The sequence below is a fragment of the Panthera tigris genome, chromosome A2, assembly GCF_018350195.1.
Source record: "Panthera tigris isolate Pti1 chromosome A2, P.tigris_Pti1_mat1.1, whole genome shotgun sequence".
In the NCBI taxonomy this organism is placed as follows: domain Eukaryota; kingdom Metazoa; phylum Chordata; class Mammalia; order Carnivora; family Felidae; genus Panthera; species Panthera tigris.
In genome coordinates this window covers 114,696,455-114,717,599 of record NC_056661.1, presented here as the reverse complement: position 1 = coordinate 114,717,599, position 21,145 = coordinate 114,696,455, and the positions used below count along the sequence as shown (strand labels likewise).

At 36.4% G+C, this 21,145-nt stretch overlaps 2 protein-coding genes across 3 annotated transcripts in view; both read right to left on the bottom strand.

Annotated features, from left to right (window-relative positions):
* The window catches only part of FAM221A (family with sequence similarity 221 member A), a 76,248-nt gene that overhangs the window by 48,682 nt on the left and 6,421 nt on the right, over positions 1 to 21,145 (bottom strand). The window contains exon 2 of the mRNA XM_042968231.1: positions 7,284 to 7,423. The gene's annotated coding sequence lies outside the window, so the exon portion shown is untranslated. The remainder of the gene's footprint in view (positions 1 to 7,283; positions 7,424 to 21,145) is intronic.
* CCDC126 (coiled-coil domain containing 126) overlaps positions 2,803 to 21,145 on the bottom strand; it is a 43,638-nt gene continuing 25,295 nt past the window's right edge. Inside the window, exons 3-4 of one of the 2 annotated variants that reach the window (XM_007089051.3) lie at positions 7,284 to 7,423; positions 2,803 to 2,883 (exon numbers count right to left, since the gene is read on the bottom strand). In XM_007089051.3, coding sequence (XP_007089113.1) covers positions 2,839 to 2,883; positions 7,284 to 7,423 — 185 coding nt within the window. In that variant the 3' untranslated portion in view covers positions 2,803 to 2,838. Of the gene's footprint in view, positions 2,884 to 7,114; positions 7,424 to 21,145 lie in introns of those variants that run through there. The other variant, XM_007089049.3, reaches the window with a different exon arrangement.

Sequence of the window (21,145 nt, the reverse complement as noted above, 5' to 3'; positions counted from 1 at the left end):
TGCAAGCCCAAATTCACAAGCAAGAAATACTAGTTATTTTGGTTTTGCAGGAGCAAAGGAAAATACTTTCCATCTGGCCTGAGTTGTGAAGAAACCAATTCTTCCTACTCTGAAGCCAGTATATGTAAAGTGTAGACTCCCTGAAAAAGAAACGTATGGAAGATATAGCTTAAATCTTCCTGAGGGTAAAAGAAGGACCCGAGGTCATCATTTTCCTGGTAAAGCTAACTGAGCCCTAATCAACAATAAGAAAAATTTCCTCCTTTTAGAGTTGTGGCCTTGGCTTCCTTTTTAGCCTCAGGAAAACTTTATCATTCGAGAAACACGGGGCAGAGCAGCCACTTATGTGGTTAGTCTCTCAGCCCCTGAGATGAGGCTCTGTGTCAGAAAAGCCACTTGTTCTAATCAGAAAAAGAGTTACCTCTCTTCTGCTGTTGACCATGGTTATTTGGTACTATATTAAAACCCAATAATACATGATAGGGAAGAAGATAAAAGGAAGAATTGAGCCATGCAGAGAGATAGAAAGTGATTTTAACTTAAAATTCTCAACAGTCATACCACTTTCCCCGGGAGAGTTTAATTCCAAGTGCCACTTAGTTATTTTCCAAGGCAGAAAATGACAGCAGACTATCTGAGGAGAAAAAGAGAACAAACTACATTAATATATCAAAACCACCCCCCAACCCCAGCTTCTGCCTGCCTTCCTCCTACAAGTGTGTCTTTGCCAGGAAGCTAAAAGGAGAAGGGTATTTGCAGCTAAAAGACACTTTTAGAGTTTGCAATAAGCAATCTTTACATTCTCAACATTTTTAAATACATCAAGTTCAGGGGGGAAGACCAAAGAGCTGCCCTTTTATTATATGGGGCAAGTAATAATTGACAATGCTTAAAATAAGGATTTCCATGTCACTTTTTACCTCACTTCTCTATAGAGATGTCAATTCCAGTCTCATGACCAGTGTGTGGACCATGTGCAGCGCGCAAGCTTTGGAGAAATGGCTAGGTTTTTGTTTTTTTTAAATGTTTATTTATTTATTTTGAGAGAGACAGAGAGAGAGAAAGAGAGCATGGATGCAGGGAAGGGGCAGAGAGAGAGTCCCAAGCAGGCTCCACGCTGTCAGTGCAGAACCCCACACAGGACAGGACTCAAACTCAAGAACTGTGAGATCATGACCTGAGGCAAAATCAAGAGTGGGAGGCTTAACCGACTGAGCCACGCAGGCACCCCAAGAGAAATGGCTGGAAGTTTTTAAGCCTCTGAATATATATACATATATACATATATATATATACATGTATATGTGTGTGTATATGTATATATACATATACATATACACACATACTTTTTTTTTTTTTTAAAGACAGAGGACACAAGTGAACAAAGAGCAGAGAGGGAGAGACAGAGGGAGAGAAAGAAGTGGTGCTCATCCCAAGCAGGGCTCGAACTTACCCAATGCAGGGCTCGTGCTCAGGAACCATAAGATCATGACCTAAGCCAAAGTCCAATGCTTTACTGAGTCACCCAGGCACCCCAAGGCTCTGTTAGTATTTCAGAAAACTCAAGAGATACTATGTGAAACTCTTAAATCAAGTCATTATGAGACAATTTCAGTCTCCTTTAAAAGTCATCAAATGGTTCATCTGAAAAACCTAGAGAGATTAAAAGGAGAAAAATAGACCAAGAGAGTGGTGTTGAATCCCACTCTGTCTAGCCTCTAGGAAGTGGAAAATTATAAGAAATATTTTGGCCCCAGAAAAATCCCTAACCTAAACATTGAAAATAAAATGTTAGTATTAGATTTTACAGTGACAGAGAACTGCTGTAGGTGAATTGATAGTGCCCCAAATCCCACGGTGAGTACAAAAAATGGCCCTGACACCTGTTAGGATGAGCACTGGGTGTTGTATGGAAACCAGTTTGACAATACATTTCATAATAAAAAAAAAAATTAAAATAAAATTTAAAAATGGCCCTGAGGGCAGACTGAGAAGATACTGTTCACCCTGGAAGAAATCTGCACAAATCCAACCCCTCCCTTCCCTTCATTCTAAGATTGGATGTAAGAGACAGTACTATACCAGGCTCATTTTTAAACTCCCAAATACAATAGCTTGGTGCTCCCAACCAATTCTGCAGGAATGGGTTCATCTCCTATGATCCCCATACCCTGGCCATCCTGGGCATCAGGATCCTGGGTGGTGGGCTACCATCAATGCCTGGGCACCAAATGCATATTGTGTGATGCCCTGCAGACTCTGTGCTTGCTGCTGACCCAGGCCTTTAAGAGCAGAGAAAGGAGTGAAGAGAGAAGCAGATCTTTCTTTTGGATCAAAGGACAGAAATTCCTATGTCCTAGGAACAACATGGACTATACTTAAGCCAAGATTAGTAGAATAGACGGTAAGACATGGTGCTAAGAGTACAAACTCTAGAGATAGACCTTTCTGGGTTTGAGTCTCTACTGTATGGTCTGTAAGACCTGTGACCAGAGCTCCCCCATCCAGTTTTTCTGCACCAGAGTCCCTTATTTAGAAAATGGGGGTAATAGAACCTCATAAAGTTGTTTTGGAGATTAAACAAGATACTGTACATGAAGAGCACAGCACAGGGCACAGCCCTTTGTAGATGCTCAATAACTGTTATTACCACAGAGATCCCACTGAATGAGAGGCATGATTAAAAACAAATTCTCCAAATCCTTCCTGCTCTAAATCTTTCCCCCTGGAGCACATTCCAGTTTTGAATAGTTTTAATATAGGATGTGTAGAGATTCTGCCAGGAGGCAGGCCAGTGGCCCTTACCTAGCAGAGGTCCTTTTTCTGTGTCTTCCTGCTTCAATCATCCACTCGAGGCTTTTGAAATGAAACTCCCAATTCAGGCTCAAAGAAAAAGAATAAAAGGGAATTTTTTCTCTCCTTTTCAAACTCATGAAGATGAGAAACAAATAAGCAAATTAAAAAAAACATATTTATCTCAAAACTGAAGATAACCTAATGCTATGCGGAAATTCCCAAACACCAGCGGCTCAAAATGTTTTGTTCCCTTGGGCCTTGATACCATATCTACCATGACACCCTCTCACCTAAAAAGACTCCTCCGAACCAGTTTGTTTCTTTGAGTGAAAAATTGGTAAACATTAAAGAAAGGGTGGGTGGGTGGATGAATTAATCACCTGAGAAAGTTAAATGAAAAATGATTTATTCAAATAAATGATGCTGCTAATCAACGATTAGAAGCAATGTGAAGTTATCCTTGACCTAAGGACTCAAAAGAGGTCCTAAATTCATTCTGGAAATATGTTTGAAAAATACTGACATTGGTGAAATCGAAAAAGACATTAAAAAAAAAATCGGAGGGGGAAATGGGCATTGAGGAGGGCACCTGTTGAGATGAGCACTGGGTGTTGTATGGAAACCAATTTGACAATAATAAATTACATAAATAAATAAATAAATAAATAAATAATAATAAAAATCTTTAGAGCCTAACTTCCTTACTTAAACACAGACTAATATTATTGATCCATTTGAAGCCAAAAGGTGCAAAATGACAGACTTGATCTGATTAAGCACAACTCTGACCACTAACCAGCTCTCTAACTCAATTAATGGATTAGCCATTCTACATTTTATTCCCAGTCTTTCTCCTACCCTGCAAAATGCTTCTACCCTCTTGTTTATAACATAAAACAAGGTCTGAGGATGGTCACCCATTTTAGATTTTTGTCATTGTAATTCTATGCAAATGGAGATATTTCACCACTTTGTCTCCCCCAAATTGCTAATCACACTTTACTGGGTTACCCATTACCACCCAAAATAATGGACAGCATGGAGTAATGCAAAGAGGACAAGCTTTAAACTTGTCCCACACCTACGTCTAAATCTTTTATCTGCAAACAAAATGTCTAATAATTGACTGAAAGGTATATCAATGGTGATATAGCCACAAAGTAGAATAGCCATGAAAGTTATATACTTACTGACTTGGAAAGAAGTTCATACATTATACAAAAAGAATACAATGTATGGTATAATCTTTAAAAATATAAATAAAGGTATCGATACACAAAGCAAAAGGCATAGAATGGCTTAGTAACTAGTTTTAACAAATATTTATCAGGCACCTATTATGTGTCAGACACAGTCGCATGTGCCCAGATTATATCAGTGAACAGAATGAAGTCCTTGCCTTCACAGAGCCTAGATTCTAAGAAGCAACAGAAAAAAACACAATACATTAACATACAATTTAATGTTAGGTATATCACAATTATGACAAAAAGTAAAAAGGGAAAAAAGAGTGCTAGAGGCATGTTAATTAGGTAGGTGGTCAGAGACATATTTGAGCCAACACCTGAGAATATTGTGGAAGGGGATGGGAGGGGAAGCATGAAGATATCTGGGAATAGAGGAATATCACATTGAAGTCGCTGAGGCAAAAGCATGGAAGAGAAAGTCCCAGGAAGAGAAAGTCAATATGGTTGAAGAGGAATTAAGAAGGAAAGGGTAGTTAAAGATGAAGTGAGGAGGCAGATAGGAACAAATTAGGGCTTGTGAGGCCACAGCAAGAACACTGGATTTTATTTTAAGTAGAAACAATACAGAGTGTGGGCAGGGGAGATCAGATTCACATTTATATGCTAAAATGTCAATAGCAGTTGTCTGTAGGTAGAAAAATTTCAGATTTGTCCTCCCATTTTGTTTTTCTATATTTATTCTTATTTTCATATTTTCTTTCTCTCCTCTCTAGCTCTTGAGCTCTCTCAAAAGATGACTCTACCATGCCCCCAACCAAAACTTAAGAATCATTCTGGGCTTTCAATTACTTAAAAATTGGTTTCAATTAACTCATTGATTCATTCATGCATTCATTCATTGTCTCTTTCATTATATCATGTCCTCTTTTCAGGTAAACATTTCTCTTAAAAAAAAAAAAAAGGATAACAATTTAACTACATCGATAGCAGCAGAAAGTGGTTAAAAACAGAACAGTGTTTGCAATTAAACCAAATGTACAAGTCAGAGGTTCTTATGTACGCTGTTAACACTTTAGTCTTCTGAGACAGAATTAAATAAGATGAGGCAGATTCTGTACATTTAAAATAAAGAACATGGTGTCACTAAAAAGGCAGACCTGAGCCTCTATAGTCTACCTAACTCCACAGTCAAGGTCCTAAGTATTTCTTGAAGACAAATGAGACCCAAGTTATCATCAACTATGTAAAATAATGTTTAAATTACTTTTTTGCCAGTATACTGCTTAAAGATATTCTGAAATAACCCAAAATTACTCTGAAATAAATATGAAAGTTTTAATATGTTTCGTGACACCCTTTGTGTTAATGTCCTGATTAATTAAGATTAATTGAAGATATAAATACTACAGTATGACCTTTAAAAACTCAATAGTAAACTTCAACTTGAGGGTACAAACCTAGGAACCACCTCCGATCATAATCCTCAGACTTACTCCATCAAATCCTGAACTCAAACTCTCCTACCATGAACAAAGCAATTTTCCACTGTTTTCTTTTGATAAAACAAAACCCCCAGTTATCTAAGATTCCTTTCAATCACTTACCACTTTTTAAATGCACAACCACCATTAAAGAAAAAAACTTATCACACCTTGTAAGTACAAATAATATATTTTATTTCATCCCTGAAAACAAAAACAAAAATGTCTACATCTAATAAGACTGAACAATTATTCCAAACTTCAACTGGCAATGGTATGTAATTAATTTCTTCACATAGAGTATAGGGAAAAGAGTTTAGAAAGCTACCTTTCATGAAACAATATTTTCTCATACTTATTTTAATAAAGCATTATAATTATTGCTACTATGTGTGGTAACAGATTATAATAATAAACAATACAATATCCAAAACTAAATTCAATATAGCCTAAATCTAAAAGCTAGCTGCACTTAAGCAGTTATTATAGAGAATAAATACTATGAAATACAGGGCACCATATGGCAATTAAATTTGCTACAAGGGAAATTTAAATAAAGTTGTACGTTGCTCTATACTAGAATTATCCAAGATTAGGATCTCTTGTGCTATATACAATAGCTGTTTTCCTGAAAAGAGAGTCAATCTTCATAGCTTAAATTAAATGCTCTTGTTTTTAAGTGGTCATTATATAAAATGAATACCTAATATATCTTTTACACAAATCCACAATTTCATGAAGCCAGATACTCTTACATAATGTTAACATTTTCCAAGCAATTTAATGCAGCACAAAATACCTTTAGTATACACACCTGGCTAAAGACCTTAAGCATCCCAGTCTCACAAATATCTCAGTCTCCCCTTCCACTGCCAACATAACAAAAGCAAAACTTACCCAAATACGGAAATAATGTGCTTTCAATAGCACAGACACTCAAAAGGTTAAACTTTTAAATTAATATTCATGTATGTGAAAAATCATGAATTAATACTTTACTTAATTTTAATCTCATCATAAAAATATCTTTTATTCTTCAAGGTATATATAAGAAAATGTTATTTATGAGATTAGAGATTCCTATTTTTACATTATTTTTCTCAATGTTTAGAATAGGTTATGGACAGTGGCTACTAACCATCTCAAGATTATAACCTTACAAATGTAATTTTTCACAATATACAATAATTAACCTCCAGTTATTCTGAAGGCTAGTGCAAATGAAGACATTCTTTGGGTCATGATTTCAAAACATTATTTTCAACATTATACTTCCTTTCTCTGCTCATAATCTGAGTAACAAAATATAGTACTGGAAGTAAGCACATTTTCTAATAGTATTAGTCTAACAGTTAAACCTATTGAGAACAAATGAAAAAATGATTCAATAACAACATTCTCTAAAAAACATGTTACATATTTAAATAAATATTTTATAGAAATGAACCCATGTCTTTCAGTGTTTTTGTTTCACCTCCATCCCAAACACAAAAGATTTATACAAAGATCACCTACCTGCTTACTACATCAACCATGTTACCAAATTCCCTTTAAGGATATAGTAGTACAGCACTGAAGAGACTTGCCTGAAAGCAAACTAATAACTTTTAAAATTTATATACAGAATTAGAGCTCTGTGAATCCAGCATATTCCTCAGAAATGCGTAGGGCTTTTATTGTACAGTATTATTCTATCCTAGCCAGCAACTTAAAAGCTTTCTGCCATAGGATATGACCCACGGTGGATGTAGCAGCACAAGGTGATCTTCAACTGCTATCTAATGCTGCCCGACGCATTGATCCTTTTATTTGTGGTTACCGGCACCAGGTTTCCACTTGTGCCATTGGTAGTGTTGGTTGCCGAGCCGTTCACAACAATATAGTCCACTTTGTTCTCCAGCTTTACCAGGCGTTGTAAAATGTCATCTAAGAGGACAGCAATTGTTCTCTTTAGATCCGCTACAGGGGAAAAAATCAGAATAAACTGTATTAAACATTGATAGAACACTTAATATTTGTATTTTCCTAGTTTGAGAGGGGGGATAATGAAACAATACTGAGTCATCAGAGAGAAAATATACTAGAGAGAAAGCTCTCATACCACAAATAGGAAAAACCTAATTGTGTAAATCAATAGCACCATATACAGACCTTCCTAAAGGAATTTCAGAGTTATAAATGTGAGGGCAACTCTCACCTTCTAGTGCAATAAAACACATTTGAAGTCTGGTTCAAAACTGTATTCCCTTTGTAAGCAGTTTGTAAAGATGACTGTGGACTAGGCAGGTAAGGTAAAACAAACTAGGTAAGTAAGTAAGAAATTCAATGAAATGCAGAAACACGAAACCTGGATTCTCCAGAGGCTGAAATGTGTGTATGAGTGGGGGAGCCTAGGATCAGGGCAGATGCCAGGAAACTGATTAGTGCAGTAGAGATAATAACAATAGTTCCAAGTTAAATTTCTTCCAGAATGACAGGGAAGTTTATATGTCTTTGGGAGATTAAGGGGTTTCAATAGAATCTACCTAGAAAGAATGAAATTAGGGCTTTTCCTTAGAATTATTTTTTCAAGTTTCCCAAAGGCGCCTGTACATATGAGGTACTCAGTAAGTGGCAACTAATATTGTTATTTTTTGCTGACTTCGAACTAAAAAGCAACTCAAGCCCTAATATGTGACCAGGGAAACAATCATCTAACCACAATTGATAAATTTGCTGATGGTTCTGTCACTAAGAGATCAGAAAAAGCAAAAGCAAAATAAAAAAGATACAGTGGACTTCATCAAAATTTAAAACTTTTGGGTATCAAAGACTATTATCCAGAAAGTGAAAATAACAGGCAGAATGGAAGACAATATTTGCAAATCATGTATCCGACAAGGGCTTAATTTCAAAAACATATAAAGAGCCCTTAAACAACAAAAGGATAACAACCCAATTTTTTAAATGAGCAAAGGACTTGAATAGACATTTCCCCAAATAAGATATGCAAATGGATAATAAACACAAGAAAAGATACCCAACATCACAATGAGATATCACTTCAGGATGGCTATAATCAAAGAAAAGGAAAAACAATATGATACTGGCACAAAAATAAACATATGGCTCACTGGAACAGAATAGACACTCCAGAAATAAACCTGTGCTTATATGGTCAACTAATCCATGACAAAGGAGGCAAGAATACATAATAGGAAAAAAGTTTCTTCAACAAATGGTGCTGGGAAAACCAGACAGCTTCAAGCAAAAGAATGAAACTGGACCACTTTCTTAGATCAGACACAAAAATAAATTCAACATGGATTAAAGACCTAAATGTGAGACCTAAAATCATAAAATTCCTACAAGAAAACATAAGAAGTAATTTCTTTGACATTGGCTATAGAAACAGTTTTCTACGGGTGCCTGGTTGGCTCATTCGGTTAAGCGTCTGATTTTGGCTGAAGTCATAATCTCACATCCGTGGGTTTGAGCCCCGCATCGGGCTGCTGACAGCTCAGAGCCTGGTGCCTGCTTTGGATTCTGTGTCTCCCTCTCTCTGCCTCTACCCTGCTCACACTCTGTCTCTGTCTCTCAAAAAACAAAATGTTAAAAAAAAATTTTTTTAAAGAAACAGTTTTCTAGATATGTCTTCTCTGGCAAGGGAAACAAAAGCAAGTATTTGGGGATTATATCAAGATAAAAAGCTCTTGCACAGTGAGGGAATCAACCAACAAAACAAAAAGGCAACCTACTGGATGGGAGAAGTGATCTGCAAATGATATAACTGATAAGGGGTGAATATACAAAATACATAAAGAACTTACACAACTCAACACCAAAAAAACAAATAATACAACTAAAAATGGGCAGAGGACCTTTGTAGACATTTTTCCAAAGAAGACATAACAGATGGCCAACAGATATGTGAAAAGATGCTCAACATCACTCATCATCAGGGAAATCCAAATCAAAACTATGAGATATCACCTTACACCTGTCAGAATAACTAAAATCAAAATAAGAAATGACAAGTGTTGGCGAGGATGTGGGAAAAAAGGAACCCTCGTATACTGTTGGTGGGAACGCAAATTGGCACAGTCACTGTGGAAAACAGTATGGAGGTTCCTCAAAACATTAAAAATAGAATTACCATATAATCCAGTAATTCTGTTACTGGGTATTTACCCAAAGAAAACAAAAAACACTAATTTGAAAAGATATATGCCCATCTATGTTTACTGAAGCATTATTTACAACAGCCAAGACATGAAAGCAACTCAAATGTCCAGTGATAGATGAATGGATGAAGAAGAAGAGGTACATAAATACATAAGGGAAAATTACTCGTCCATAAAAAAGAATGAAATATTGCCATCTGCAATGACATGGATGGAGCCAGAGCATATAATGCTAATTGAAATAAGTCAGACAGAAAAAGACCAATACTGTATGACTTCACTCATATGTGTAATTTAAGAAACAAAACAATTATATTGTACATCTGAAACTAACATAACACTGTATGTTAATAATAATTCAATAAAAAACATTTTTTAAAGAAATAAAATAAGCATGGGTGAGCATATGGAGAAACTGGAATCCTCATACACTGCTGGTAGAAATATAAAATGGTCAGCCACTATAGAAAGTAGTTTGGCAATTCCTCAAAAAGCTAAATATAAAATTACCACATGACCCAGGAATTCCACTCCTAGGTATGTAGATACCCCCCAAATTGAAAAGAGACCCAGAGATACTTGTACACCAATATTCACAACAGCCAAAAGGTGGAAACAATCCAAGTGTCCATCAATAGATGAAGAGATTGACAAAATGTGGTATATACATGCAATGGAATATTATTTAGCCATAAAGGATGATGTTCTGATACATGCTAAAACATGGATGAATTTAAAGACATTATGCAAAGTGAAATAAGGCAGACAAAGAAAGGGACAAATATTGTATGGATCCACTAATGTGAACTACCTAGAATAGACAAAATCATAAAGACAGAAAGTAGATTAGAGACTACCAAGGGCCAGTGAAGTGGGGAAACAGCAAGCTCTTGCTTAATGGTTACAGTTTCTTGCTTAGAGTGATGCAAGTTTTAGAAAGTTAATAGTGATGTTTGTACGACACTATGCATTAATGCCGCTGAACAGTATACTTTAAAATTATTAAAACGGCAAATTTTATGCTATATACATATTACCATAATGTTTAAAAGTGAAAACAATGAAAAAAATTAGAATGGAGTAGTGAGAATAGTGGTTGTTGGTGGCAGCAGAAGGTGATTAGAAAATGCTTATTAAAAAAACAAAACAAAAAAATCAATGTAATATAAAGTTAGGGGAAAACTTTATTTGGAAGAATGAGACTCTACAAAAAGTATATCTTCTGGCATCGTTCATCATGAGAACTTACATATTCTAGTACAGCAGAAATGTACAAGAAAAAAAAAGTGTAAAAAAAATCCTGTGACAAGTATTTAGGGATGAAATGTCATGGTACATAAAACTTTCAAATGGTGCCCCAAAAAACAAATATATTTGTATACAGGAGGAAAGATAAAAACAAATGCAGAAAAGTTTTTAGCAAATGGTGAGTATAGACAAAAGATATAGGATGTTTATTATACAATTTTCCCTAATTTTCGATAGACTCAAATTTTTCAAAATAAAAGACTGCAGAGAGGAGACCTTTCTTTATTAAGATCTTCCAATCAAGAGTTATAATAGTATTGGTAAATAGGACAGAATTAAATAATTTTTTTAAAAAAATCCTTCAGCAACAAGACTAAAGGGTTTTTCTCTGGAGGTTATCTCCAGTACAGTATTTGAAGAGGTAGCAACATAGGCCAGAGAGGTCTAGAAAGAATAGAACGGGGTGGAGGTAGGGGGTGAAGGGGTCTACCAGCATGTTAACATAAAATGAAGCTAAAGCTGGGGCGCCTGGGTGGCTCAGTCGGTTAAGCATCCGACTTCAGCTCAGGTCACGATCTCGCGGTCCATGAGTTCGAGCCCCGTGTCAGGCTCTGGGCTGATGGCCCAGAGCCTGGAGCCTGCTTCCGATTCTGTGTCTCCCTCTCTCTCTGCCCCTCCCCCGTTCATGCTCTGTCTCTCTCTGTCTCAAAAATAAATAAACGTTAAAAAAAATTAAAAAAAAAAAAGAAGCTAAAGCCCTAGGATGTTTGACACCAAGCTGAGGTGTGACATGAATTATAAAGGTAAGCCTAATTATTGATTAGAATTAAGTTACATAGCAATTAAAGGAAAAGGCAGGACTAATGAGAAACAACTATATGATAATTTTATTTTAACGATGTCCTAAGCTGTTAAATGTATCCTTTCAAATATTCTAAAATCAAGTGTTTTAATAAAACATTACATGGGGCGCCTGGGTGGCTTAGTCAGTAAAGTGTCCGGCTCTTGGTTTCGGCTCAGGTCATGATCTCACAGTATGACAGAGAGAGCCCCACCTGTGCTGGACTCTACACTGACAGCTCTCAGGACCTGCTTGGGATTCTTTCTCCCTCTCTCTCTCTGCCTCTCTCCTGCTCATGCTCACTCGTTCCCTCTCTCTCTCTCTCCCCGCCCCCACCTCAAAATAAATAAACTTTAAAAAAAAATACAAAAAACTCAGATTTGGGGGGCACCTGGGTGGCTCAGTCCATTAAGCATCCAACTTCGGCTCAGGTCATGATCTCACAGTTTGTGGGTTTGAGCCCCACGTTGGGTTCTGTGATGACAGCTCAGAGCCTAGGGCTTGCTTCAGATTCCATGTCTCCCTCTCTCTGCCCCTCCCTGCTCACATTCTCTCTCTCAAAAATAAACATTAAAAAAAAAAAAAAACCTGTTTAAAAAAAAAAAAAAACTCAGATTTTTAACTACTTTGCTCCATGATATAAAATTAGTTAGTTGACAAAGAAGAATAAAATTAATGTTTCCTGAACTTGGGATTCTTTCGAATATACCAAAACTCCCTTTCTCTAAATTCACAATATAATTTTATGTTTACATCTCAAGGGATTGCATATTTAAAGAAATTTATATTATATGGGAGTTCACAGTACTCCATAAACCCTATTAACTAAAGGTGCTGGTAATAAGAACTCTTTCCGTAACTATGAGCCCTGTTCAGAAACCCTAAAAGCAACTTGAAAGCAACCATATCATATCCAACCTTTTACCCTCAGCTCACCATTTTGACATTTTATCACACAGTAGACACTGAACAAATGTTTGAAATAAACATTTGCTGAATGTCCGATTCATGTGTTTGGTAGGTGGTATTGTTGAGATTGACATGAAGGATCAGATTTAGGAAAAGAGCCTTTTAAGGTTGTTCTATTTCTGCTTTAAGCTTCCCTATTCTGGAAGAAAAAATCAAATAGTTTATGGGGGGTGGGGGGAAGGAAAGAAAGAAAAAAATGAGCTGTAACAAAGGCACATAAAGACATAGATACTATCAAAATAGTACCTAGCCCAATTATTTCACTCTACACAAAAACCAAACGGAGGATATAATGCTACTAAATATACTAAAGATATTGGATATTGGATATAAACAGATTTTAACTATACTAAACATAATCAGGGACAGTGAGACATAGCAGAAAGCCACTCTCATACCAAGGAACAGAGGGAGAAAGAAAGTAGTGATGTAACCAGAGCCCAAGTCCAAGGAAAACCACCAGTGCAAAACAAAGCCAAGGCAGGCAGTCTGGGGAAAGCTGGGGCTACAAAAGAGACACCACCTCCAGCAGACAGGGAGGAAGAAAAGTACCCTAGCCTTTCCCTTGTCTTACTTTCCAAACTCCTGCCAACGCCCCCCACTGACTCAACCCAGGCAGAAGCTAGCTGATCTGGGAACTTGGAAAACACTACCTACTCAAATCACCCTCCTTTGAGATACAAAACAGAAGAGAGAAAGGTAAGTGAAGGACACCAGGTACAGGACCAGCACAAACAGCAAGTATACATGCCTTTGTGAACCCCATACTTAGGTCTGTCTTGATTTATCTCTTATTTACATCTCAATAGGTTTTACTGTTTTTATTATTATGAGCTGCCTCAAATCTGATAACTAGGTGTGTCTAGTCAAGGATTTTCATATCTATATTCATGAGAGATATTGGTCCATAGTTTTTATTTCTTATATAACCTTTGTCTGATTTTGGTATTAAACTAATGCTATTTTCACAAAATGAACCTGAGAAATGTTCTCACCTATTTTCTGGAAGACTGTGTGGAATTCATATTCCTATTTAAACTTCTGATAGAATTCTCCAGTGAAATCATCAGGGCCTGGAGATTTCTTTTTGGGGAGTTCTTAAACTATAAATTAAACTTCCCTAATAGGTATAGGGTCCCCATGATTTTTACATTGTACTTTCATTTTCATTTAGTTCAAACTATTTTTTAAATTTCCCTTCAGACTTCCTCTTTGATCCATAGATTATTTAGAAGTGTGTTTAGTTTCCAGTTACTTGGAGATTTTGTTACTGATTTCTAGTTTGAGTTCATTGTGGTTAGAGAACACACTCTGTATGATTTTAATTCTTTTATATGGATTGAGGTTTGTTTTACAGCCTTGGATATGATCTATTTTGGTAACTATTCCATGGACTGAAAAAACATGTATATTCTGCTGTTGTTGATAGAATTTCTATATATGTAAATAAGATCCTATTGGTTAGATTGTGTTCTAATGATCTTCTGTATCTTTGCAGATTTTCTAAATGGTTCTATCAGTTCCTGAGAGGGGGATGTTTCAGGTCTCAATTATAATTGTGGATTTACCTATTTCTCCTTTTAATTCCACCACTTTGTACATACAAATTTAGGATTGTTTTTTCTTCTGAGTGGTTTGACCCTTCTATGATTACATAATGTCCTTCTCTGACTTTGCTAGTTTTCTTTGCTCTGAATTCTACTTTATCTGATATTAATGGAGCCACTCCTGCTTTCCTTAATGTTTGCATGACAAATCTTTTTCTATCCTTTTACTTTTAGGCAGCTGATATTATTAAATTTGAAATAAGTTTCTTGCAGGGAGCACATATTTGGGTCATGTTTCCTAATGCAGTCTGTCAATCTCTTTTAACTGGTATACTTAAAACAGATTTATATTTAATGTAATTGTTACATATTAGTACTTAAGTCTGCCATTTAATTCTTTGTTTTGTTTGTTCTGTTTTTCACTTCCCTGTTTAATTTTTCCTGCTCTCTTATAGGTTATTTGGAATATTTTTTAGAATTCTTTTTTTGGTTCATCTGAATGTATCTTTTTGTACAGTTTTAGTGGCTACTCTAGATACTATATCATGTATATAACTTACCAGTCATTTTACCAATCTGAATGAAATACATAAGCTTTACCTCTCTTTACCATCTATGATGGTTCATTATATGTGTCAACTTGGCTAGGCTATAGTGCCTAGGCAAACAAATACACCATTCTGGATGTGGTTTTGAAGGTAGTTTTTAGATGTGATTAGCATTTAAACCAGTAGCCTTTCAGTAAAGCAGATTACTCAATATAATGTAAGTGAACCTCAATCAGCTGAAGACCTTAAGAAAAAAGACTGAGGTTCCAGGAAAAGGAAGGAACTCTGCCTCCAGACTGACTGCCTTTGGACTCAGGACTATCATGTTAACTCTTGCCAGAATTTCCAGCCTGCCAGCCTCCCCTGAAGATTTTGACTTTCCAGTCCTCACAAATGTATAAACCAATTTCTTAAAGTCCATCAATCTCTCTGTTCTATTTCTCTGGAAAACCCTAATACACCATCCTTTTATCCTACTTCCATTTATATTGTCTTAAATATTTCCTCTACACACATTTAAAATCACCTCAGCACTATAATTTTTGCTTCAACCATCATAGTTTAGAAAACTCCAGAAAAGGAAACCTACTGAATTACCCTTTTTATTTACTATATTCTGTCTTCCCTCCTTCCTGATAGTACCAAGGTCCCTCCTTTTACCATGTTTTTATTTACACTTCCTTCAGCCATCTCTTAGATTAGGTCTGCTATTCTTTTCCTTCATCTGAGAAGGTCTTTGACTTCCCCTTTCATTCCTGAAGGATATTTTCACTGGATATAGAATTCTGTATTGATAGTTCTTTCCTTTTAGCACCTGAAAACATATTTTATCACTTCCTTCAGGCCTCAGTGGTTTCTGATGAGAAATGCACTGTTATTTGAGTTGTTTTTCCACTGTAAGTAAGATGTCATTTTTTTCTCCAGGTGTATTTAAGATTTGATGCACTGTTATTTGAATTATTTTTCCACCATAAGATGTCATTTTTCTCCCCAGTGGCATTTAAGATTTTTTTTCCAGTTGCTCTTTAAGTTTCAGAAGTTTAATTATGATTTATCTTGACATGGATTTTAGGGGGCTTAGCCTCCTTGGGGTTCACTCAGCTTTTTTTTAAATAAGTTTATTTTTTTTAATGTTTATCTATTTTTGACAGAGAGAGCAAGCAGGGGAGGGAGAGGGAGAGGGAGAGAGAGAGAGAGAGAGAGAGAGACAGACAGACAGACAGGGGATCCAAAACAGGCTCTGTGCTAACAGCAGAAAGAGTGACATGGGGCCTGAACCCACGATCACAATCTAGGATCATGACCTGAGTCAAAGTCACAGGCTTAACTGACTGAGCCAAATAGGTCCCCTTAAGCTTCTTGAATCTGAGGTCAATGTCTTGTCAAATTTAGGAAGTTTGCAGCCATTATTTTTTTTTTTTTTTTTAGTACTTTTCCAGCTCTGCCCTCATTCTCCTCTCCTTCCAAAACTCCAATGACACAAATGTTATATCTTTTGTTATAGTCTCACAGGTTTCTAAATCTCTGGGTTTTTTTTTTTTTTTCTCCCAGTCTATTTTTTTCTCTTGTTCAGATTGTGTAATTATATTGTTCTATATTCCAGTTCACTGATTCTTTCATCTTCATTCTGTTAAGTCAATCTGCTGAGCTTTTTATTTCAATTACTGTACTCTTCAGTTCAAAAATTTCCATTTGGTTATTCTTTATATGTTCTATTTATGTGCTGAGACTTTCTATTTTTTTGTTGAGGCTATTTTTTCACTTGCTTTGTGTAAATTCCTCATCGAAGCACTTTTAATAATAACTACTTTAAAATCTTTTTCAGATAATTCTAATATCTATCATTGGTTGTAAAGACAACCAATCTGACTTCATTCAGTCAGATATTCCCAATTGTTGGTATGAGAAGTGATTTATATTTGAAACCTAGACACTTACATATTAGTTTATGAGATCTTGGATCTTATTTAAACCTCCTATTTTAGGGTCACCTGAATGCCTTAGTCAGTTGGGCATGTGACTCTTGGTTGCAGCTCAGGTCATGATCTCAGTTTGTGTGTTCAAGCTCCATATCAGGCCCTGCACTGGCAGTGGGGAGCCTGCATGGGATCCTCTCTCTCCCTCTCTCTCTGCCCCTTCCATGCTTGCTCTCTCTCAAAATAAATAAATAAACTTAAAAAATATATGTATATGTATGTATACATACATACACACACACATATATCTACATATATGTAGATATAGATATGTTTTAGATGACTTTCTCTGATACCACTGTGGCAGGACAGAGGGGTACCCCTTATTATTGCCAGGTGGAAGAAGTCTAGGTTCCCCATTTAGCCTCCACTGTCACCTGAGGGTGGTAAGCTCCCCATCACTGCTGAATGGAGGTGGAAGTTCCAGGTCCCCATGTACTCTGCATTGATAATGTGGTGGGGATGGCCTCCTTACCCCCTGGGCAATAGTGAAAGTCCTGACTGTCCACTAAGACTCCTCTGACAACACCTCAGAGGGAAGGGGATGGGCACCTCATTAGTGCATGTAATGAGGTATGCAAGTCCTGGCTCCCCATGTAGTCTCCACAGGTACCATGGGGGAGGGAGGTATTGGATACCTTATTACAGTCTCACAAGGGTGAAGTGTAGGCTCCCCGTTTGGCCTTTGATCATGCAGGTGGTGGTGCAGCCACAATATTTTTATGTGATCTCTGGCTGAAGGAGAATAGTTATTGTCCAAAAGTTTTCTGTCTTGCCAGACTGCCCCTTTCTTGGCTACAGGAGCAGGTGTCTGTTGGGGAGATTACTGACTTCTTCAGCTCCAAGTCTGGAATATATGAGGTTGAACACAACAAAACAAAACAGGGATCATACCACTGTGTCCTGAGGTCCCTAGCCAGTATTTTTCTCTTCCAGATTCTTATGTTTGTTTTATATAAAATGTCCAGGACTTTCAGTTGTACTTAAATGGGAATAGGGAAAGATGGATAGCATAGGAACAGGAAAAGGAGGGATCTCCATCTTCCCAAATTCCCCAGTTTAGGGAATTTTATTTAAATTGTTTTTCTTCAACTATAAAAGATATTCTCTAGCAGCTTATTATAGCACTGTTTTCATTCATTACTTACATGATAATTTACATATTTGAAAAATTGATTAAAGTTAAGAAATTTTAGGGGCGCCTGGGTGGCTCAGTCGGTGAAGCGTCCAACTTCGGCTCCAGTCATGATCTCACAGTTCATGAGTTTGAGCCCCGTGTCAGGCTCTGTGCTGACAAGCTTGGAGCCTGGAGCCTGCTTTGGAGTCTGTGTCTCCCTCTCTCTCTCTGTCCCTCCCCTGCTCATACTCTATCTCTCTTTCTCTCTCAAAAATAAATAAACATTAAAAAAATTTTTAAAATAGTTAAGAAATTTTAACTTGTGTTTCTAAAGGTTATTTTTTATAGACTTATATGGAAAAACAACTATTTGTTAACTTATTTTCAGAAAAGTATTTATTATTTATTTATTTGAGAGAGAGAGAAATAGAGACAGCATGCAGGGGAGAGGGGGGAGAGAGAAAGAGAGAGAGAGAGAGAGAGAGAGAAAATCCCAAGCAGGCTCCGCACTTAGTGTAGAGCCCAACACAGGACTTGATCCCTTGACCCTGGGACCACTACCCAAGCCAAAAAAAAGAGTCAGATGCTCAACCAACTGGGTCACCCAGGCACCCCTGCAGAAGAGCATTTAAATATCAACCTTAAATTGTTCTCCAGTTCTTCCAAAATATTTTTGAAATCTAGTTTTTAAAAGTGTTCAACCACATTAGTAGACAGTAAAACCAAAACTCTTAAAAGAAAGCAGGGTTCATCTTTGGAAGGAAAAGTCTGTAGTGATAAAACAATAGTACTACTATAGATTCAGAAACAGTTTAGGAAACAAAACAATGCCTCAAGTGCAAAGTGTTCTACGAACAGTCACTGGGAAGCTCAGACCAAGTATCCCCAATTCACTGTTCTAGGCAAACCTCAGAATCCAAAACATGTTACATGGGAAGAAAAAAAATTATATCAGAGAAGACTAAGAATATTGAGAAAAAGATCTAAAGCAGGGGAAGTGGTTTTTTACAGGGAAAGCACAAATTACTGTTCAAAATTTACAGACAATGAACTATAAAGGTGAACTGATCTGCCTATGACCTTTGTGATAGTAACAATTCATTGGTGACTGGGATTAAAAAAAAGCTTATGCTTATTTTCCCAACTGGGAAAAACAGGTTAAACAGTTCAAGGGGAGACTATTCAATAAATAAATAAAAAGCCTTCTAGCTTTTTTGTATAGCAATGAGAAGCTAAATGGCTTCTATAGATGGTTAAAGGTTCAAGTTCTCCAGAACTTGTAAAATTCTGATTTTATTGTAACTTAAATAAATATTTATATATTACTGCCATGTCAAATGAGTGGAGCAAAAGATGGAATTCAAATAATAAATCTGGAATAACTGGCTACCTAATGTGGAAAAAAGAATCTGCATCTCTTACTGCTTACACCAGAAATCTCAACTATATTATAGACGTAAATGTAAAAACAAAAACAAAACCCACCACAGTATATTAGAGTGTAAGCTTTGGGGCAAATATTTTAAGCATAAACCTAAACCATAAAAAATGATAGACACAGGGCGCCTGGGTGGCGCAGTCAGTTGAGCATCTGACTCTTGTTTTCACCTCAGGTCATGATCCCAGGATTGTGGGACTGAGCCCAGCATCCTCTGTGCTGAACATGGAGCCTCCTTAAGATTCTCTCTCTCTCTCCCTCTGCCCCTCTCCCCTGTTCACTGTATCTCTTTAAAATTAAAAAAAAAATTGTTTAATAAAAAATTACACACACATTCTGCTACCCAAATTTTTTAAACAATAATACCAAGTTATTAGGCAACTGAAAAACCAGAAGAAAAACATTTGCAACACATAATAACGGCATTAATGCCTTTACAAAGAATCAGTCACTTAAGAAATTTCCCAGCAGAAAAACTGGCAAAGGATATAAATGACTCACTCACACATACAAGAATTACCAATAGCCAACAATCCTTTAACCTCTACTGTAAACAAAGAAATGCAAAAGCAAACAACTAGAGATCATATAAAATTAAATAGAATTGGTAGAGAAACTGGCACTTTCACACTGTTGTGAAGGTCGCAGTAGGAATGTATACCAGTAGAGACATTCTGAAGGACAATCTGACAAATGCCTATTAAATTTAACTTGCATATCCTTGACCAAAAAATTCCACATGTAAGGAATCTATTCTTCAGAAACATTTACACAAACATGAAATACACATTTATACTCACACATATATGTCATACACATACAAACACACATACATTGTAGCATTGAATCAAACACAAAATAGGTTAGCAACAAATTATCCATCATTACAGAATAAGTGGGCAAGGAGTGAGGGCGGGCAGGTTAAGGAATATTTATAAAATGAAACAATATTAAGTCATTGTAAAGGATGAGACAGACCTATATGTAGTAATATGGAAAGATATCCACAGTAATTAAGTGAAAACAGGTAAGCTGCAAACCAGTATCCACAGTACAATCCCATTTTTGCTCAAAATAAAATAATGTGCTAGATCATGTGTAAGCAAACTACAGCTGGTTGGCTGCCTGTCTTGGTAAATAGTTTCACCAGAACATAGCCATGCTCTGAAAATATTTACTATTTAGCCCTTTAAAGAAAAGTACACTTACCCCAATACGGAACAAATTAAATGACATTCTTTCTGCCCTTTTAACTTATCTATCTTGTATATTTCTGCACTATTTGAATGTTTATAATAAACATATTTAGAATCAGAAATAAGTAAAAAAATGTATCAGGGATTGGTTAAATATCACGTGGCCATTAATGACGTAGGTATATATTCACTGACATAAATATTTCCACCATACATTAAATTTTAAAAGTTTATCAAATATCATGTGTAGCTAGGTCTGAACGTTGCTTTTAAAACTGAGTTGTGGGGCACGTGAGTGGCTCAGTCAGTTCAGTGTCCAACTCTTGATTTCTGCTCAGGTCATGATCCCATGGGATTGAGCCCTGTGTTTAGTTCTGTGCTGAGCATACAGCCTATTTAAGATTCTCTCTCCCTTTCTCTCTCTCGCTCTCTCTCTCTCTCTTTCTTTCTCTCTCTCTCTCTCTCTCTCTCTCTCTCTCTCTGTCCCCCTCTCCCCAGCGTGTGCTCACTTTTGCTCTCTAAAAAAAATAATAAAATGGAAAAATAAATAAATAAAATGAAAAAAATATTTTTTGAAAACTCGAGTCATTACACACAGCTGGGCAGCATAGCACAGATGGCTGCTACCTTTTAAAATA